The sequence below is a fragment of the Zea mays genome, chromosome 3 (genome assembly GCF_902167145.1).
Source record: "Zea mays cultivar B73 chromosome 3, Zm-B73-REFERENCE-NAM-5.0, whole genome shotgun sequence".
NCBI lineage: Eukaryota > Viridiplantae > Streptophyta > Magnoliopsida > Poales > Poaceae > Zea > Zea mays.
In genome coordinates this window covers 201,589,216-201,610,206 of record NC_050098.1, presented here as the reverse complement: position 1 = coordinate 201,610,206, position 20,991 = coordinate 201,589,216, and the positions used below count along the sequence as shown (strand labels likewise).

General features: G+C 42.1%; 2 protein-coding genes across 4 annotated transcripts; both read right to left on the bottom strand.

Annotated features, from left to right (window-relative positions):
• Positions 1–4,162: 4,162 nt before the first annotated feature.
• LOC109945323 (uncharacterized) lies at positions 4,163–5,036 on the bottom strand. Its single transcript, XM_020551176.2, has one exon. It carries the CDS (start codon positions 4,948–4,950, stop codon positions 4,690–4,692), a length of 261 nt encoding a protein of 86 aa, XP_020406765.1. The 5' UTR covers positions 4,951–5,036; the 3' UTR covers positions 4,163–4,689.
• A 1,498-nt stretch (positions 5,037–6,534) lies between these two features.
• LOC103651197 (pentatricopeptide repeat-containing protein At3g58590) lies at positions 6,535–11,591 on the bottom strand. Of its 3 annotated transcripts, XM_008676818.4 has the most exons (5): positions 10,056–11,584; positions 9,499–9,884; positions 8,216–8,645; positions 7,836–7,975; positions 6,535–7,307 (listed from the first exon to the last, which is right to left on the bottom strand). In XM_008676818.4, the coding sequence occupies exons 1-2, from the start codon at positions 11,509–11,511 to the stop codon at positions 9,517–9,519; spliced, it is 1,824 nt and encodes a 607-aa protein (XP_008675040.1). In that variant the 5' UTR covers positions 11,512–11,584; the 3' UTR covers positions 6,535–7,307; positions 7,836–7,975; positions 8,216–8,645; positions 9,499–9,516. The 3 variants fall into 3 exon arrangements, with proteins under 3 accessions (XP_008675040.1, XP_008675038.1, XP_008675039.1); XM_008676816.3 differs by having other exon boundaries at positions 9,499–11,584; XM_008676817.3 differs by lacking the exon at positions 8,216–8,645 and having other exon boundaries at positions 9,499–11,591.
• Between the last annotated feature and the right edge of the window lie 9,400 nt (positions 11,592–20,991).

Genomic DNA, 20,991 nt, shown 5'->3' with positions numbered 1-20,991 from the left:
GGTTTTGTTAGAGAATTTCTAAATAGAACATGATACATGTTAGGACAGAACCAGCGACAACTTGTATGCTCCAGTAGTCCAGCCTATATCTACCCAACTTGTTTGCTCCAGCGGTCCAGCCTACATCTACCAATTCATATACAAAGGACTGTCGTCAACCATGGTTTAGGAAAGGGGCCTTACATATGAGACACAAGTGTACAACAGTCAACGGACAATTAGGCTTGATTGATTTGAGGGGAAAGTAGACCATAGGACTTCCATGCACGTTCTGTCTATAGTCCACATGAATTGTCCTTAAGATGTTACCCAGGAGAGAAAAAAAAGTACTCATGTGTAGAAGCTTCATGCTAAGTTACAGGTATACTGAAATTTCAAGATACAATCATGCATTTTTGGGGCGTACAGGTGACAGGCCCCTCCTGAGCCAAAGTCGAAGATGCGGGCGGGAGCCGCCACCGCCGCCTCCTGAGCCGCGACCGGAGAGTTCGCCGGGACGGCCAGGTACGGACATTTTGGGACTAGGATTTTGCCCGGCGGAAGCCGACACGTTGGGCGTGTGTGTGGAGGAAAAGGAAAATAAGTGACTCTTTGCGACAATGTTTCTCAAAACGATGATTGTTTGTAATTGTTATGATAATATTATAGTTTTGATAGCTTCAAAAATACCATATTTTTAAGAAACATTGTTTAGATACAACACTGTGAACAATGGTATTAGGCAAAAGCTAGCCATATCATAAAAACTTTGATTGGAGTGGAGTTTCGAATACTTCAAAAATACCATATTATCTAGGATACTATGATTTTGAAACCATAGTATTCAGGAATGCAACCCACCTCATGGTATAAAATAGTACAGTACTGCCCAAAACCATGGTATCACATAGAAACTGTAAAAAATACTTCACTCCCAAACATGCCCTAAAAGGTTGTTCCGTGTTACGAATAGGGATGGTAACCAAGAATTCCCTCTCGGAGAATAGCTCTCCATCATCGTCTCCGCGACGATTTTTTCCCAACAGTGATATCTATAAACACTTGTGGGAGATTTTTTTCCCTATCCCGTTCCCTATGGGAATAAATTCCTGGTGGGGATCTACGTCTCCGCTTAAATTACAATTAAAATGTATGTTCTTTGTTATTAATGCAAAACATTGTTGAATATAATAAACCACTATATGTATATCAAATTAAATAAAATATATATGTACAATGAGTAATCTTTTGATAAGACAATCATTTATTTTTATCATTAACATCGTCACATGAAAGTTTAACAAGTTCCGCGGAAAATAAGATGAGGAATGCTTACCTAAGAGAGATGAGCTATCTACCACAGTCTACGTCACTTCAATGGATAACCATCACAATGTCACATAAGTTTTTTTTATAAACTTTAGTTTAAAATAATACAAGACGCGAGAAAAAAATATAATGAAGCACATACTTTTAGAAAAATGTGTAATTCAAACAAAATAAATAAAATGAGGAAAAAATAAAAATACATATTTCGTAAATGAGATATCTTGGTTCGGATAGATTGTAATATCCTTGTCCAAGGTTTAATGGGATGATAGAATAGTTATACCAACAAGGTGCATTTTTTCGGAAGCCTATCTCGAAAGAATCTCTTGGTTAAACGTGTTTGGTCTAAATCAATATTAGGATAGGTGATCGATCGGTAAGTCTTCTTGGGTGTTGGTCCGTGGAAATGATCTATAATCCTACCAGGACCCGAAGTAAGTACAGCCGGTCCGCGAGAAAACGTGGTGTTACAGTAAAAAAAGAAAAACTACTCATCGTTATCATCATTTTCTTCTTCAACTATTCTTATTTTTTTTCTCTTCTAGTTTTAATTGTTTGATCAATATCAACCATTCGGCATTTCAGCGAAAGACAGTAACTTGGTAAAGCTTCTTCTCCGCAGTGTTAACACGAGAAACAGGAGTAAAGAAGATTCTAGAAGGTTGGTCTACACGGCATGAGGAAGGAAAAGCCGACGTTAATCTTGCAGGGTTTATACTCTCTTCGTTTCGTTTTAGTTGTCGCTGGATAGTGCAAAATTGAACTATCCAGCAACAACTAAAAAGAAACAGAGAGAGTAGTTTATATGTATAGAATCTGTAAGCATGCATGTAATTTCATACAAATGTACCTTATCTCTATTTAAATAGGAGCACAATACCATGTATACGGACACACCCATAGCTAAACTTCGAAGTTATTCAATTTTTACCTTCGTATTCAGCCTTGCGAGATCGGATATATACATGTAAAAGGATTATTGCAATATGTAATGGAGGACAAGAAAGAATGAATTGATTCTAATTGTACCAACTTATTAAATTGTCATTATTCTTTCAAATCTTCTCCCATTTCTTCTCTCATTTGTTAATCTCTCAAGGTTAACAAATGGGAGAAGGAATAATCTTTTTATTTATGTTGCCTTTTTTTTATCTCTTTCAGGAATAAAAAAACGAGTGAACAACACAAACACTACTCTCTAACTACTTGCGATTACATAAGGCTTGTTTGTTTTGGATTATAGATTTATAGTCTATGGTTTATATAATCTACTTATTTTTAATTAACACTTATTTTAAAATAAAATAGATTGTATAATCTAAGTAGATTATAATTCCAAACAAACTACCCCATAATATGACTTTGATAGGCAAACCTAACGCACATGGGTCCGCCCCGCGTTGACTAGACTGTCTCTAACATGTCCTTTAAAGGACTCTGTAACCTGAAATTTACGTCCTCTAAACAATCCTCTAAATTTAGAGGATGGTGATGAATCCTATACATAGAGAGTTTCTCTCTCCTCCCCTCTATCCATTTTAATATTTTAAATAATAGATTTAACAAAACTAAAATACGTACAATGCATTTGAGAGTATGACAAATATGTATGTATAAAAAATTAAAATAAAATATGTCTCTAATTTACGTATAGAGGACGACATATAGAGAACATTGCTGGAGATGAAGAAGATATAGATGAGAAAATCTTTTTAAAGTAGATCATAAAGAATGGAGAACGAATATAGAAGATGAATATATAGTACGTTGGGAGAATTAAACTAGCCGAAAGATGGCAAGTGAGGAGCCGGCAAGCATGACCGCAACACCCAGCTCCTTTCCGGCGCATCCCGTAGTATGTGTGTAGCACGTCGATGTATAAATTTTGCATGGTTCGCCAGAATCACCAACAGTATTTATATATAATGCATCATACTTTAATGCATCATATTTTTGCTCATTACTTCCAAGCTTGATAGTAGTAGTAGGCTGAGTCAGTACTGGCCTTTTTCGAGTCAGATGACGAGGTGATCCCGCATATAGTATTATATAACACAATACTAATCCTAATTTTGTGGGCGACTTGCTCGGACACTTGGTCGCCATAGAATCCATGCATGGAAACGGTGCGCATCAATCAATCATCTTCGATTAAAAGAAATTGTTCGAAAAGGGAACCTTTCTCTGATCCACCTTTTGGTTGATACAAACCTTGTGGTGGATATCATATTCTTTTTCAGCTGTATGGCGCATATCATGCATAGAGATGGCAATGTAGATCTGATCCACGATTCCCCGCGAGAAATTCCTCTATTAGGGGATGAGGAAGAAACTTACCCCTTGGGATATAAACGGGAAAAATTTATCTCTCGACAGGTAAACGAGGATTTGGATGGGGAAGCATTCCTCATCCCCGTTCCCCACGGGGACCCGTTAAACTTACACGTGACTATGTTTTTGTGTACTAATTATCGACAAAAATAAGTAATTAACTTGTTAAGAGACCACTAATTGTATAAATATGTTCATTTTGATGTATGCTTAATGATTACTTACATCCAACAACGTGTATAAGTGAAAATATTTAACATTAAAAACAAAAAATATATGTCTTAATTATAAATTAAACGAGGATGTGGATCCCTGTTAGGGATTTATCCCCGCGAGGAACGGGGATTGGGAAGAAATGTTCCTCGCAAGCGTTCGTGTGGATCCCCGCGGAGATTTTTTTCCGTCACGGAGACATGGATGGGGAGCTATTCCCCGGCAGGGGAATTCCCCGTTGCCATTTAATCATGCATCATGATGCCAGTAGCCAATCAGCAAGCAAACAAAACATTCCGAGTATGCTGAGTTGCTGAAGCTGTCTCTCGATAGTTTCACTATCACTGTACAATAACATTGCAAGAAGAACAGAGAATATGCTACTCCATTCCACAAGTACCTTCGTCGGATGATAAAGTTACAAGGGCGCTGCGCCGTCTTTGGTGCAATTACAAGCCTGCGCTTACTTGCTTATTACAACTCATACATAGAGAAAGAGAAGTCAACCATATATATATAGCAGTATGCATGCATGTACGTATACCTCTAGCCTCGGTTTCTTGTGTATGTGCATTGTACGATGTCACAAGAGCATAATGACACCTTCCAACGCCCCGGCTGAAACCGATGCAGGTTATACTTACCTCTCCGACTCAACATGATGTATCTGGAAAGAAAGAAAAAAAAAGAAGCGGCAGGAAACATATATATGGATCGAGTGATCGATGTTCGTGCATGTGGCTTGGCCTGCCATTGGAAGCCACACATGGAGGCTCGCCTGCATGCATGGCAGAGCATCGACCATTCGCATTGGACTGATCGTGATGCTGTTTATGTCTAGCCATGGTGCTGGGGGTCCGGGCCACCCGGCACCTCCCGCTTGCGGGCGGAGTCGCCTTGCACGCTCTGCACATTCCACCTGCTCCCTCTTGGAATGCCGCCCCGTCTGCCACCGCCGGTGCCCGCCGCCCTGGCCACGTCGATGTCCGGGGCAGCATAGCCTGGCGGCACGACGCGAGCTTCGGCCGCCGTTGCCGCGCCGACGATCAGCAGCAGCAGCAGGCTGCAGAGCACAACAATGCCGACGCGGGCCGCCATGGGTGTGGAACGTAACGAAAACGTTTGCAACCACCGCAGGACCTGTGGCGAGCGAGAGTCGAGGGCTGGAGTGTTGCGTCTCTCGGTGTCGTGCCCTGTCATGGCCAGGTGGCCGCCCGCTATTTATAGGGGGCCAATGGGATGGAATCACGGCCGGGGCAGCAGTTACAAAACAAACATTTGTTGCGGGGCGTTTTTTTGTGGATAATTGGTGGGTGGTTTATTTGCTTTAGGTGCGTGCCTGCGTGGTGATCGAGTGGCCATTATCCTGCAGGTAGAGCACAGCGGCTGACTAGCGCCGGCGGATAATGCATGGCATGGCATGGCATGCATGCGGTGGTGCGCCATGGAAGTTTCGTCGACCGCTTTCTTCTTCCTGCGCTGCGCTGACGATGTGCGAGAAGTGTGGTTATATCCGATCCATCTTGCAACGACCCGCGCCTTTTCGCCTTTCTGGATTCCTGCAGTCTGCTGTCCGCATTTCAAGCGATGGACGGCGATATTCGCCTATCGCGCATTCCGGCGTCGGTCAGCCGCTGCGATGCTACTATCTGTGCTGACTCTGCATGTTGCGCCACTAACTACCTAGGAAGGTTCCGTTCATGTGTGGGATGAATGAATGGAGATAGCATTGAGATGTGAAACTGAAGTACATGCCCTTAGCGTTTTACTGGAATCGACGTCGACACTTTCTTCAGGTCCAATTGATGTTGACAACTTGACTGCATCCGTCCGAAAACAAGAGCTGTGATACGGTTGCAGAGGTGTTATTAATTATTACATGCTGTATATGGCGATGTACAGCCCTATTAATTAGAGCATATAAAACTCTAACACTGCTCTACAGTATTCCAAGTATAAGATACAGCTAAAATACAATATAATACAGTGAGTGTGTCTAACACCTATGTTTTACTATATCCATTGCACCAATCAAAGCATTCAATAAATTAAATTGACAAATCAGCTAGTCTCTTGTCTCGAACATAGAGCCAAGATACAATATCTTCGTCAAGATACGTGTCTTGAGTTTTTTTACATTTATCCACTTAGACACACTCGAAGACACAGCTCAAGACACCAATTGTACCTGCCCTTAGCGTTTTTTTAAAAGGACTTTACATGACTCTCTATACATATTATGTTTTGACCGTATTCATGATCCAGTGGCTCACAGTGTACCATACAGTCTCGTCTCTTGTACTTACAAAACCGATCCAAAAGCTTAGGGTTGTACACGCCCTAATATGTACACTCGTGTAAGGAGAGGTTGGCACCACCACCATAACTTTTCATTGAAACACAGTTACCATGAAACGATCATCCATAGTTGCGACGTTCTCAGTGTAGGGCCCACATGTCATGGACACATCTTATGTTATTTTGGTAATGTCGAAAATGCATCTTATAATAATCTATGATGGTTGTGTGCAAATAGTAGATAAGTCAAGGAGAGAAGAAAAATAAAGTCGCTGCAAAATGATGATGCCTTTGCAACATGAGCTCAACGAGGATGTCATGGATGATGGGGACATGCATGGGCAACTGGGCAAGCTACGAGATGCTATTGCAACTCCTTTATTTGGAGGCCACATGATAGGACCAAGATCTTTTGTCATTTTATTGTGTCCGCAAGAATGTACTAATGGAATACAGCATATAAATACATATATCTAAATATATGTCAATAGTTGTTTTTTTTTTCATTTCATAGTTTACAAACATGAACAATCTATTACTAGTTACTTGGGCTGCTTTCGTAACACTCGAGGATATTCTAGACGAACCTTGCTATACGTACGACCCAGCCGTCCGACTCTCGTTCGACCGAGAATATCAAGTGGCGCAGAAGTGCAGTAGCAAAATAAAGATGCAACTGGCAGTCGGACGGGAGTCGGATGCACTGGCCAGATGTATAGCATTTTCAATTCTAGACGTTGCACAATTTACATCAAGACTTGGGGCCTGTTTGGTGGCACTCCGGCTCCGTCTCCGTCGGCAGCTTCGATACCAAAGCGGCAAAGCCGGAGGAGCCACACCGAACGACCATGCAAGGAGTCAAGGAGAAGTGCTTTTGTTTACTTGGAGAAGCCAGAGTTCTTTTCCATATATGAGGCGGGACCACGATTTGCAGCTCCGGCTCGGGTGAAGGAGGCTCCGGCTTCGGCTTCGATACACATCTTTAGCATCTCTTCAACCCATCAAAAAATCAGACTGTTAAATACCTAGCTCGTTCAGACAGGTGCTTCTCCAGATAACAGTTTTTCAGGACAGCCAGACGCAAGCCAGCTTTTTCATAATAGTTTCAGCCGTTCCAAACAGGACCTGTGTCCTAGTGACCGTTATTGCTCGATTGACTGCAGCGAAACAGAATTGGGCACAAAAAGTCAAAAACTGTTTGTCACATAATAACGGAGATGGAAAGGAAAGAGAAAACAAAAAACAAAATTAAGTAGTGCAAAAGAAAAAAGGAATAAAAAATAATTATGAATACAATGGCGCCGAATGGGAAAATGCCATTTTTGGTTGACAAAAAACGGTAAGTACAATAACCTCATTTTTGCAAGATCGACAGAATCAAAATTTACAACCCTTGCATTCAGTAAATTGGATCGCTTTGGAACAGTAAACTTTTTGCAATGTTATTTTGATAAGTAATTGCAGGAATCTGCACTATTCATTAGATAATGTGCGGGTCTAGACTCTAGAGTGAAAAACCGATTTTAATTCCTTGACCAAATCACCTTTTAGGTGCCAGGACGAAAGTGCCCCATCATCAACGATTACTTAACGAACACCTTTGTCGCTATGCAGATAGTGCCCACTGGGAAGGGAAGCAATAACTGATAAAAGCCATTGCTTGGATGGTATAGAAGCCTTATTACCTTGCCAATGTGCATGCTTCGTCAAAAGCCCCAGGTACCTCAGGGTGTCAGTAGGTGTGTCTGTACTAGACTTGTGCTTTATCGTCTTTGCAACCGATTAGCCACATCCTAACTTGCAACGACCGGCTGACCTCCTCATACTGCGAAAAGACAACATGAATAATTCTGTGGGATAATCATTCCAAAGCAAACCAAGGGGTCACAGATGACAGATAAGAATGAGTTGTTTGTCAAAAAGCAATCCACGTTTCTGATATACATTGAGTAGGAAAGACACATGATATAAATTATACTAGGTATTCTCAAAGTTCCAATCATTTTGAAGCACTTGAACAGGTTAACATCAGCTAGATTCAAGCATAGTAACAAAGATAACTTACTGAACCCATTCCAGTTGCTTCAACCTCTCTATCGGCTGTACACAGCTGAGGTGCACCTTGGCAAATCCAAAACAATCAGCGTTTTCCTTTTACCCTCCTTTTGGCACCCTTACTGATGGAACTGAGGTTTTTCAATAAATAAATGGAACTGAATATAATAGTAGATACTTCACACTCACTACAATTTAAGCCATGGCATGGTTCTTCAGTTCTTCACATTCCATAGATTACTTGAATATAAGTAATCGTACAGTTCCTTGGACATGCACAATTCCCTTCCCTTGTAACTTTCAGAAACTAAAAGTATCAGATTCAGGTGCCCAGAGGAGCATTGTCATTGAGACGTAAATGGCTGAATCTTGAGGACTATGTTCCCAGGTCACCGAAATAGCAGCCATCCTTCTCACCTTTTCCTTATCCTTGTTTAACCCTAATCATGATGATAACATTATGAGAGGCCTGGATGTTTTGCTGATACACAATGAATGATGTAACGCGCATAGTTTTTAAAGTGTCCAGGCACCCAAAAGTAGCTAGGCGTCCCCGTCGCCCAGCGAAGAACCAGCAAGAGGGAGGGAGACGAGGAAGGGAAGCGTTGAATCGGAGCGGCGGCGGCCCAAATCGGCAGCGGCGGCGCCTGAATCGGGGGCAGCGACACCAAATCGGGGGCGACGGCGGTCCCATCGGCTGGAGAAGGAGGGCAGCAGGGGAAGATATATGGGCTAGATGGTGGGCTGGGCCTGCTACCCCTTTCCTTCTTTTTCCTCCTCTCCATGCTACTGTCTTGCTGGTTCTTAGATAGATAAGGCCTTGCCTGCTCTCCTTAGGCTTCGCCTAGGTGTCGTGGTCCAACGCCTTGTCTCGCCTTACCGCTTTAAGAATTGTGACCTAGACAGCAGGCTGGCACAGTGGTAGTCTATCCACTAGTGTTCTTCTTGAAAAGTAAACCAAGGGTAAGGCTATTACGAAGTTCCCTTCCCCAAACCCTGGGTAAGTTATGCAATTAAATTAAACAACTTAAGATGGTATTAAGTATTAACAAAAGACAAACTGTGGGAAAACAAATATGACAAACCAGAAAGCTACTGCATCTACCAGAAAAGCATCATCAATGAGGATGCATGATCTAACATCTAAATGGACATGGTGATCTAATATACATCTCTCTTCTATTTTTGTGGTACTTCAATATGTGCAGGTCCAATAAAAATGAACTTGATCCAGTCCATTCTAAATATTGAACTATCAGCAAAAAAAAAAGGTTAACGGGACGAAAAGCACACCTCCATGCAACAGGAATTCTATTTGATCCACGGCTGGCTAAAAACTTGTGCCTCTGTAACACCATATGTCTTGCATCCTTGGAGGAATGTGCGACATATGGCAGTGCTTGGTTGGAAAGGCATGCCTCTAATCACGACCTCAGCTTCCTTCAAATAACCACACTTGCATAGCATGTCCACCACACAAATGTAATGCTCCATATCAGCTTCAATTGAATAATCAGCTTTCAAATTTTTGAATATCTTCATCCCCTCCTGCACAAGCCTACCATGTCTACAAGATGACAGGACTGCTAGAATTGCTACTTTGTCAGGTTTGCAGCCATCCTTTTCCATGGCTTTAAACAATGCCAAGGCCTTACGAGAAAAACCATTAAGTCCAAGTCCTGAAATCACAGTTGTCCATGATATAAGGTTCCTGTCTTCCATTTCCTCAAAGACTCTGAGACAGTCTTCAATTCTACCACATTTAGCATACATATCTAGCAACATATTATCAACATAACTGTCAGAGCAACTGGAATTGGTCTTGATGAAAAGTCCATGAATCAACTTACCAAGATAAAGGCTATTGTTTTTGGTACAAATGCCCAGCAAGCTCACACATACATAACTATCAAAACGGTGCCCAAAGATCCTCATCTGCCTGAAAAATCCAAAAGCTTCAATGAAATCACCATTCCGTGCGCAAGCAGTAATGAGTATGCTCCATGAAATAGTATCTCGATCTCGCTTATGTAGAAGTAGGTCCTTAGTTTCTTGGTACATGTGAGCTTTGTTACAGACACCAGCTAAAACATTCATAGAAACACTACATGAGTCTGGATCCAGTGCAGCTCCATAAGATAAGGCATCAAAAATAATGCCATGTGAAGCATACGATGATATGATAGCACTTGAAACATAGTCATTACCACCATGACCCAATCTTATGACCAATGAGTGAACCTGCTGGAGATCCAATAGTGATGGATCCTTGAGAGATGACAAAGTAACTTCATTTGGTTTAATCCCTGATTGCAGCATGTGTCTCACAATAACCAAATAAGTTGGATCATCACAATCAGAGTGACCAGAAATCAGAGCATTCCAACACGTGGTGCTATTTCCATGAACCCCTTCAAGCACTTTATGAGCATCACCCCTACTACAATTTGCATAGAAACCAACCAATGAAGTGTTCACGGACACACTTGTGCTGAGATTGTGCTTGATAATTTTCGCATGAACAAATCTCCCATGTTTGTGTCCATCTATAACGGTGCAAGCATACAGAACACTGGCAAATGTAATTTCATTTGGAAAAATGCCCTGACGTTGCATACTCAAGAAAAGCTCAAAAGCTCTCTCTGGGACATGACTCCTTGCAAAACCAGTTATCATTGTATTCCAACAAACCACATCTCTAAACATTATCTCATTGAATAGCTTCTCTGCCACATCTATTGCACCACAAGTACAGTATGAATTCAGCAATGCATTTGCAACTGCTGAGAGGGAACCCATTCCAATTTTGTTCATTACACCATGAACTTGCTCTGGCAACCCAAACGAAGGCAATATGGCAACAAACGAGCCATCTGACAAGCCATCGCCACTTCTCACGAGCTCCCTGAACCAGGACACTGCAGCGCGGCTGTGTCCAAACTGCACAAACGAATAGATGAGACAATTCCAGGTGACAACGCTCCTTACGGTCATTTCACCGAACACCTTGAGCGCCTCGTCGAAGCGCCCGCTTCGCCCGAAGAACCCCACTAGCGAGGTCCCCGAGTAGGGCTCGCAGTGGAGCAGGCCCCTCTTGAGAATGTGCGGGTGCAGCTGCGCGGCACAGCAGGCGGTGGCGGAAGGCGAGGCGAGGATCGGTGAGAAGGTGAACGCGGTCGGGGCGACGCCGGCAGCAAGCATGCGCGTGAGGAGCGAGAGGGCGTCGACAACGCGACCGGTGCGGGAGCGGGAGGCGATGAGGGAGTTGAAGAGGGACTCGGAGAGCGGCGGGCTTGGACGCGGCATCCCGTCGAGCTCGAGCAAGCGGCGGGCGCGGCATTGGAAGCGCGCAGCGCACGTAGGCTTGTTCGAACTGTAGTGGACTATGGGCCTTATGGGCCTGATTGGCTCTATAGTGAGCCTGACTCCAATCCGATCCATTACAGATGTTGTTTAGTTACTTGCATTAATACTTGTTGCATGTATTCAAAAGCTATTAAAATTTATTATATTTTCATGTGATCGGACAACTTGTGCATCTATAAATTTACCATATCATACTTCAAGCCTTAATCACTTTTAAAGAAATTGAAAATGTTTAATAGATACTAATTACATGTTGATGCATCATTAAAAAATATTAATGATAGTCCTTAATCCACTTTTAAATAAATTAAAATTATTTAATAGACAATAATTACATGTTAATTATTAGGAATTGCATTAGTAGAGCATGCCCCCGGAGAAAACAGATTTTGATTTGGTTTCTCTCTAGCCAAGGCGCCAAGCCCACTCGTGGTTTTTGCGCCCTGCTCAATCTCCACACACAATAGAACCAAACACACCCTATATTAATTATCGTCATGTTAACATATCGTCCCTGCAAACAATGAGTCTCGCTAAAGACTATATAGATAACTAAACACACCCTATATCAATTATCTCCACGTTAGTTATCAGTTCTATTGTCAATCTCTACAATCGATTGTCAACGTAGAACTATCTCAAATTTTCTTTTATAGACGTTTAGTTAATACTTAATACGAAACACATTATTTTATTAAAAATAACAATTCATCTGATTACGTAATTAAGTAAATAAATTTTATATAATTCATAAAAAATGAGTAAGAATTATATAATTTTAAAAAGAATCGTTTTGCTATAGCTTGGTAGCTTGTTAAAAATTCCTTATTAGGACTATTTGTTTCTGCTGGCCAGATTCTGCCCGTTAGAATCAGCTTAAGGCATTCAAACGTTTCGATAGATCTCTTATACAAGGAAAGTATAAATAACCAAATTATCAAAGTCATTATATAATAATATGTTTTTTGCTATATTACTAATTAGAAATTATAGGCATTCATACACAATTATCTCGCTGATTTAAAAATTGAACTCAGAATTTATATTTTTAGCATATAGAGGTCATAGCCCAGTATATAGGGCATGTTCGGTTTAGCTTTTTCTGACAATCTTTTCTGGGAATCTGATTGAGGAGAGAGTGTAAGTATCGCGTGGATTACGTGTGTGTAGGAAGATGAAGGAGTCTATAGGGTTTGAAATCTAGAAAGTAACAGATTCATCCTATCACGACGACTCGGCCGATTGTGTGTTTACATTCATTTTAAACGATTTTCATCAAAACGATTCTCATAAAAGTGGACTAAAAACTAGATGTTTGGTAGTCCGCAACACTTGTAACGACTAAAATCTAAATTTAAGCTGAAACTGATGGAGCCATGCAAGAGCTAGGGGTTCTAAAATTCTAGAGGTCCTGTACGGTTTATCCATTTGCACTGAGCCATGAACGGACCTGAAAGCTTGGATGATCCGGCCAATCAATTGATCTGTGAAAAAAAAAACATTCTTGGTTCGTCTCTCTTTTCCTTCTTTGCTTTGTTTCTCTTTGTATGCTTTGTTTATCTTTCTAAGGTAGTATTTAGTTATAGAGTATAGTAGGATAGAGCCGTTTCACTCTTAATTTGTTGTTATTTGGATTGGTTCCTTAGGATAGAGTGACTTTAAAAAGAAAAAATTATGTTCAAATGTCATCCGCCTCATCAAAATCTCTCGGATGGAACCACTCTCTATATAATGGAGCCGCTTCGTCCCCGCTGACCTCGGAACCAAACACTACTCAAGTGAGCTCTTTGGTGCATCATCATATCCCATAGAAATCTTACACCAGGGCCGCCCTTCGTGGATTCATAATTTTGAATCCATAATCAGTTCTATACAAACGTCCTCACAAATATGCATGTTTTGGCTTGAAGTACTTGCAGGCTTGCAGCACCTGACGAACTGGTTGCTTTCCTGGTTGCCTTCCTGCCAAAATAACTTCACGAGAATACACCTTCGGTTTGTCCATATACAGTTCTAATACCAGCCAATTAAACCTTTGTTCGATTATTCATATTACACATGGATTAGATGAGATTGAAAAAAATAAGAAGAAGTTTGATTTTTTAGAATTTAAACTCATCCAATCTCACTTAATCTATATAGATTGAAACCAAACCGAATAAGCCCTAACATAACTGCTACGTAGAAATAAGCCAACTTGGCCGAACCAATAATCCAATACTAGCAAGTTAAAAGTACCTGCAAACAGGAGTTAAATCAAAGCCAGAAAAGTATAACTTATACGATAAACTAAAGTAATGTTTTTACATTTTAATAAAATGGAGAGAGGGTCGTAGATGGAAGGGCACAAAGTGCACGTGGCGGCAGAGCATCTCCATTAGTTCCCACTTCCCAATAAAGATCCCTAAACTTGAATTTAGCAAGTTGCTAAATATAAATTGGGAACATGAATAACCATAGACTCTAACAGTTCTTAATTCTTATACTGTTAACTTTTTATTAAATTATGCTAACTTTATTATAAATTCATTATTTCTGCAGCTTAAATCATTTAAAGTGCATTACTTGTATATGAGTATGAATCAATGGCAAATGAGTGATTTCATGGTGTGTTTGATAAGCGAAATATGCTATTGAGAGTGCGAAACAGCACCCTAAGTTTGAGAACTAAACAGAGATATTTAGAAAGTTGTTATATTCGGGGACCTCAATTAAGGAACGTTTGAAGCATGATTTTTTTTAGAATTAGTGGAGATGCTCTAAGCTTGCTATTTTATTCCCAACAATGAATCTGCACCTAGGGGTGGTAATAGATCACGATCCAAATGCTTCTTCACAAAAAGTTAGAGCACATAAATAATTTTAGTTCAAAAATAAATAGAAATGGAGTCTAATCCTAATTTGGTTCGATTCTTAAAATTCATAGTGTAAAATCTAGATACCATTACCGTCCACCAAACCTATGTACGTATAATATGCATCTCAAGGCGAACAGATAAATGGTCCGTGTGACTAATGATTCAAAATCCGGCTGCATCCCGTTCCCGTCGTTTTCTATCAGCCCAGACCTAATCGACCCACTGCCACTATCCTGGCATGTATATATGCAGATAGCTAAGTTGCAGCCAGCCGTACGTGTGAGATGCGCTATAGTCGACACGACTGACATATAATATATCTTTTGCTGATTGTACATGCGAGTCTACTTGTGTTCTTTTTGCCGACCTGGCAGTACAAGTCGCCGCCAACATGATCGAGATCGAGATGTTGGAATCGTTGGCGCGTCAGCTGCAGGTTAATTAATAGGTTGCTGTCTGCCCGCCCTCCCAACCCATGCATGCCGTCGACCGTGGTGCACGACCTCACTTTGATTTTTTTTGGATCACGTACTCGAGTAGTCGAGTGTTAGCGTTGGGCCGCCCGTTCGTTGGTTACTTTGTTATTATTCTTGTTATCTGCATTGCGGCCGGTGTGGCGGCGCTTGTCTTGCTTATCTGCTTGCCTGGCCGCCTGATTTCTGCGTGTACTGCACCGACCTGACCATAGTGCATCATACAATGTTCCTAGAAAGGAGCCTAGTTGCACGGATAGAGCTTGTAGACAGTAACTATATCTAGCTTGCAAGAATCATTAATCCAATGCTTTATAATGAAATCAGCTACGAACCTAACCCTTTCTAGATTTCAAAGACTCATATACCAAATCATAGTATTCTATTAAATGCATAAGTCTATTTACCAATCGTACCACTCATAATGGAGTTATGAAACATACATTTAATCGCATCTGCTTGACAAACAACAATACAAGAGCTACATAGCAGAAAATACCTACTTGGTGCATGCATAAAAAAACATAAACATAATTTTCTCAATAAAATATACCTTGTTTCAACATCCATCAACCAACAACTTAAATACGCTATACTATACTCTTTTCCTTCATCTTGAGTTAGAACAACACCAATGACTATCTTAAACAACTAATATAGCCTAGTAGGAATTCCACTTTTCGGTGCCTTTAGCATTGGGACTAAATATAAGTATTCCTTAATTTGATCAAAATTGTGTTGTTGTTTTGCTCCCCAAGTAAAACCATCATCGTTCTTAAGCTGAACAATATGAGTAAAGGCATCAACCTTCCCGGCAAAATTAGAAATAAGCTATTGCAAATAATTTACTTTACCGAGAAATTTCTGCATCTTGAACTTATAAGTAGGAGCACCCACATTTCGAATAACTTTAATTCTGTTAGGATCTACTTCTGTTCTACGCTCATGAATTATAAAGCCTAAAAACTTCCAGGTCGACACTCCAAAGACACATATGCATGGATTCATTTTAAAGCAGACAAACACATTTACTCAAAGGGCCTGTTTGTTTAGCTAAAAACAAAATAGGGATAAAGAGGATCCTTTACCTAGTTATGTGTTTGAGATTTGATAATCATAAGATTAAGGATCTCATTAGTGCATAGATAGTAGAAAGTGTGCATCCACCATCCTTATTTGGCTTTTTAGGTCAAATGAGAGTTTGTGCTTGTTACTCCTAACGATCAATATCACTTAGATGGTTTGGTGGTAATCAAGAGCTTGGTGATCACCTGGTGCGGATTGTGAGTGGCCCAACAAATGGTGTAAACAGTTGCTTGTGACCCACCATGCCAGAGTGGTGAAGAACCAACCCATAGAGAGCACTTGGTACTTACATAGAGAAAGGTGGCACACCCTTGCACGGGTGCTCCAACATGGACTAGTGGGTACTAGGTAGTGACAACTCTCTAATACCTTGGGAAAAGTTCATTGTTTTCCTAACCCTTTCTTTACTTTGAACATTTATTTTGGTGCAATTACCTTCTTATATCTATATTACTAGAATTGTCGTACTAAAATAGGATTGGAACTTAGATGCGAATCTTTTATGCGAAGAATAGAAAATACTATTAGGCACAATGGGTGAAGTGGGCTATTTTGTAGGATTTAATTGTTGCAAGAAATTTTAGATTATCCCAATTTACCCCCCTCTTTGGCATCTTGATCCTTTCAATTGGTGTTAGAGCCTTGTTTTCATTGGTTTAGGCTTCACCGCTTACAAAAATATGTGCGGTGGGGATGGACCACCCCATGTTCAAGGGAGACATTTTTTCTTATTGGAAATTTTGTATAGAGGTGGATTTAGAGGTCAACAGATATTGGAGTATTTAGAGCCACCATACAAGGCCTTCCAAAACCTAAAGATCTCATCAACCTAGTTAGTGATGAGATACACTACAAGAAGTAGAATATAAAGGCCAAAAACATTCTTTTATAGGTATTTGCATGGAGGTTTTTAACCATGTAAGGAACCACAAGGTTTTCCATGCACTATGGTAAGACATTTGTGTGATCCATGAAGGAACAGATAGTGTGAGGAATAGATTTGTGCTCCATGAAGGAACATATTTGTGCCACACGTCCTCTTAAACATGCGTCACCAAGCACATCATTCGTTTGATGTTGATGTCGAACACGTAGAGCTGACTTGGACTCCAATGGATCCTAGCGAGCAGGCGATGCTTCTCATCATGGACCCGCAAGACTCCTCCCTCCACATTCACTTGGAATCTTGCCTCGTCTAGCTTCCCAACACTAATGATGTTCGCATTAGGCCTAGGAATGAAGTAGGTGTTGGTGAGGGTTAGGTGTTCACCGTTCTTGCACGCAAATAGGATAGTGTCATGACCTTCAAAGTGCACTGATTATGTAGTTTGTGGTGCCTGTATCTTGGACCTAGCGCTTTAGGTCATGTTCGTCGTCTGCTACAAATGCGCCATACACCTTTCCTTCAACAAGCTCTAGTGGGCACAATGGTGCTACCTCAATGAAATGGAAATAGGCTTAAAACATTTCCTATAATCGGTTTTGGTGTTTGACGTCCATCACAAACCACGTGGACTAACTAGTTTGCCTAGTTGTCATTTATCTCAGTTGCATAAGGCTCAACATAAACCAAAAAAGAAATTAAGTTGGGCACTCAACCAAGTTTGGAGCAAAGACTAGCAACGGTGTGCCAGTGGCACACCGGACACTGTCCGGTGCCCAGGTCAAGGCACCAACAAACTGGCCACTCTCGGGTTTTCTGAGAGGCGCTCCGCTATAATTCACCTGACTGTCCGGTGAGCCAACGGAGCAATGGTCACCTGCGCGCAACGGTTGACTGCAAAAGTGAACAATGTGTAGTCGGAGGTTAGAGCAGCGATGTTAGGATGCACTGGACATGTGTCCGGTGTGCCGCCGGACTGTCCGGTGTAACTAGAAGACAAAGGACCTCAACGGTCAACCGCTCCAAACCCCAACGAGCAGCTGACGTGGCACACACCGGACACTGAACAGTGCCATGTCCGGTGTGCCATCGACAGCAACGACTAGAATAGTTGTTGGGGCTATAAATACCCCCCAACCACCACCATTCAAGTCATCCAAGTTTTCTGAACTCAACATTCAATACAACAGCAAAAGACTACACTCCAAGACACAATCAATAGATCAAATCCTCTCCAAGCCTCCAAATCAACTCAATTGCTTAGTGAAAGGGAATTAGGCTTACACCTAGTTCCTAAATAATTTTGGTGGTTGAATTGCCCAACACAAACAACTGGACTAACTAGTTTGCTCTAGTGCATAAGTTATACAGGTGCTAAAGGTTCACTCTCAGCCAATAAAGAGATCAAGTTTTGGATTCAACCAAGGAACAAAGGGCCAACTGAAGGCACCTCTGGTCTGGCGCACCGGACTGTCCGGTGCACCACCGGACAGTGTCCGGTGCACCACCGGACATGTCCGGTGCACCAGAGGACTCCAACTCAGACTTGCCACCTTCGGGAATTTCCAGAGGCACTCGCGCTATAATTCACCGGACTGTCCGATGTACACTGGACAGTGTCCGATGCGCCAAGGAGAAGCGGCCTCAAGAACTCGCCAGCATCGGGAATCGCCAACGACTAGTCCGCTATAATTCACCGGACATGTCCGGTGTGCACCGGACTGTCCGGTGCAACTCCGGAGCAACGGCTATCTCCGCACCAACGGCTCCCTGCGGCGCATTAATTGCGTGCGCAGCGCGCGCAGAAGTCAGGCGTGCCCATACTGGCACACCGGACAAGGAACAGTGCATGTCCGGTGTGCACCGGACACCCAGGCGGGCCCACAAGTCAGTAGTTCCAACGGTCAGAATCCAACGGCAGTGATGACGTGGCGGGGGCACCGGACATGTCCGGTGTGCACCGGACTGTCCGGTGCGCCATCGAGCAGACAGCCTCCCAACGGCCACTTTTGGTGGTTGGAGCTATAAATACCCCAACCACCCCACCATTCATTGCATCCAAGTTTTCCACTTCCCAACTACTACAAGAGCTCTAGCATTCAATTCTAGACACACCAAAGAGATCAAATCCTCTCCAAATTCCACACAACGCCATAGTGACTAGAGAGAGTGATTTGCTTGTGTTCTTTCGAGCTCTTGCGCTTGGATTGCTTTCTTCTTTCTTGATTCTTTCATTGCGAACAAACTCACTTGTAATTGAGGCAAGAGACACCAATCTTGTGGTGGTCCTTGTGGGAACTTTGTGTTCCAAGTGATTGAGAAGAGAAAGCTCACTCGATCCGTGGATCGTCTGAGAGAGGGAAGGGTTGAAAGAGACCCGGCCTTTGTGGCCTCCTCAACGGGGAGTAGGTTTGCGAGAACCGAACCTCGGTAAAACAAATCCGCGTGTCACACTCTTTATTTGCTTGCGATTTGTTTTGCACCCTCTCTCGCGGACTCGTTTATATTTCTAACGCTAACCCGGCTTGTAGTTGTGTTTATATTTGTAAATTTCAGTTTCGCCCTATTCACCCCCCCTCTAGGCGACTATCACTTAGTGACTTGAGAGAGGGTGTTTTGTGTTCTTTTGTTGCTCTTGTTGCTTGGATTGCTTTATCCTTCTCATTCTTATTCTCTAAGTGCTTTGTAAAGCTAGCAAGAGACACCTAAGTGTGTGGTGATCCTTGCGGGGTCTTAGTGACCCAAGTGATTAAGGAGAAGCCTCGACCGGTCTGTGTGACCGATTGAGAGAGGGAAAGGGTTGGAATAGACCTGACCTTTGTGGCCTCCTCAAAGGGGACTAGGTTCTTTGGAACCGAACCTCGGTAAACAAATCACCGTGTTCACTTGTTGATCTTCACTTGATTTGTTTCCCCTCTTTCCTCTCTCTAAAAGTTTCCTTGCTCACATTGATTTGAGTTTGCTCCCAAAGTTACCCGCATTGATTGAGCAACTCTAAGCAAGGAGAAATATCTTTCGCACTCCGATTTAATTCTAACGCTAACCCCGAGCATAGTGCGTGTTCAAAGTTTGTAAATTTTAGGTTTCGCCTATTCACCCCCTCTAGGCGACTTTCAATTGGTATCAAAGCCCGGTGCTTCATTAAGAGTCTAACAACTCGAAGTGATGTTGGGAGATCACGCCAAGAGGGAAATAGTCACCGATGACAAAGCCGAAGACTCGGGAAGGAAGAACAATGAACAGACTCTGTCAAGAGAGTCCGGTGACAAGTACAAGGAGGAATCCGCTTCCTCCATCAAGTCACATAGGAAAGGTGACAAGAAGAAAAAGAAAATGAAGAAGGTGGTCTACTACGAGACTGAATCTTCATCACCTTCCACATCCGGCGCCGTGTCTACTACTTCGAAGTGCCAAGAGCGCAGGAAGTATAGTAAGATGCCTCTACGCTACCCTCGCATTCCTAAACGTGCTCCCTTGCTTTCGGTACCCCTAGGCAAACCACCATACTTTTATGGTGATGACTATTGTATGTGGAGTAATAAAATGAGGCACCATCTGACCTTACTCCACGAAAGCATTTGGGATATTGTTGAGTTTGGAGCGCAGGTACCACAGGTGGGCAACGATGACTACAACTCGGATGAGGCCTCCCAAATTAGGCATTTTAATTCCCAAGCAACTTCTATACTCCTCGCTTCCTTGTGTCGAGAGGAGTATAATAAGGTGCATGGGTTGAAATGCCAAAGAAATTTGGGACGTCCTCAAAACGGCGCATGAAGGGGACGAGGTGACCAAGATCACTAAACGCGAGACGATCGAGGGAGAGCTCGGTCGATTCGTCCTAAATAAAGGAGAGGAGCCACAAGAGATGTACAACCGACTCAAGACAATGGTCAACCAAGTGCGCAACCTCAGGAGCACAAAATGGGATGACCATGAAATGGTCAAGGTTATTCTAAGATCTCTCGTTTTTCGTAATCCTACTCAAGTTCAATTAATTCGTGAAGATCCTAGATACAAATAGATGTCCCCCGAGGAGGTTATTGGCAAGTTTGTGAGCTTTGAACTTATAATCAAAGACTTCAAACACATTGTCAATTTGGAGCAAGGCGCCACCTCT

Coding starts and splice junctions, on each gene's coding strand:
- LOC109945323 (XM_020551176.2), bottom strand. CDS start 4,950: ATGGCGGCCCGCGTCGGCATTGTTGTGCTCTGCAGCCTGCTGCTGCTG.
- LOC103651197 (XM_008676817.3), bottom strand. CDS start 11,511: ATGCCGCGTCCAAGCCCGCCGCTCTCCGAGTCCCTCTTCAACTCCCTC.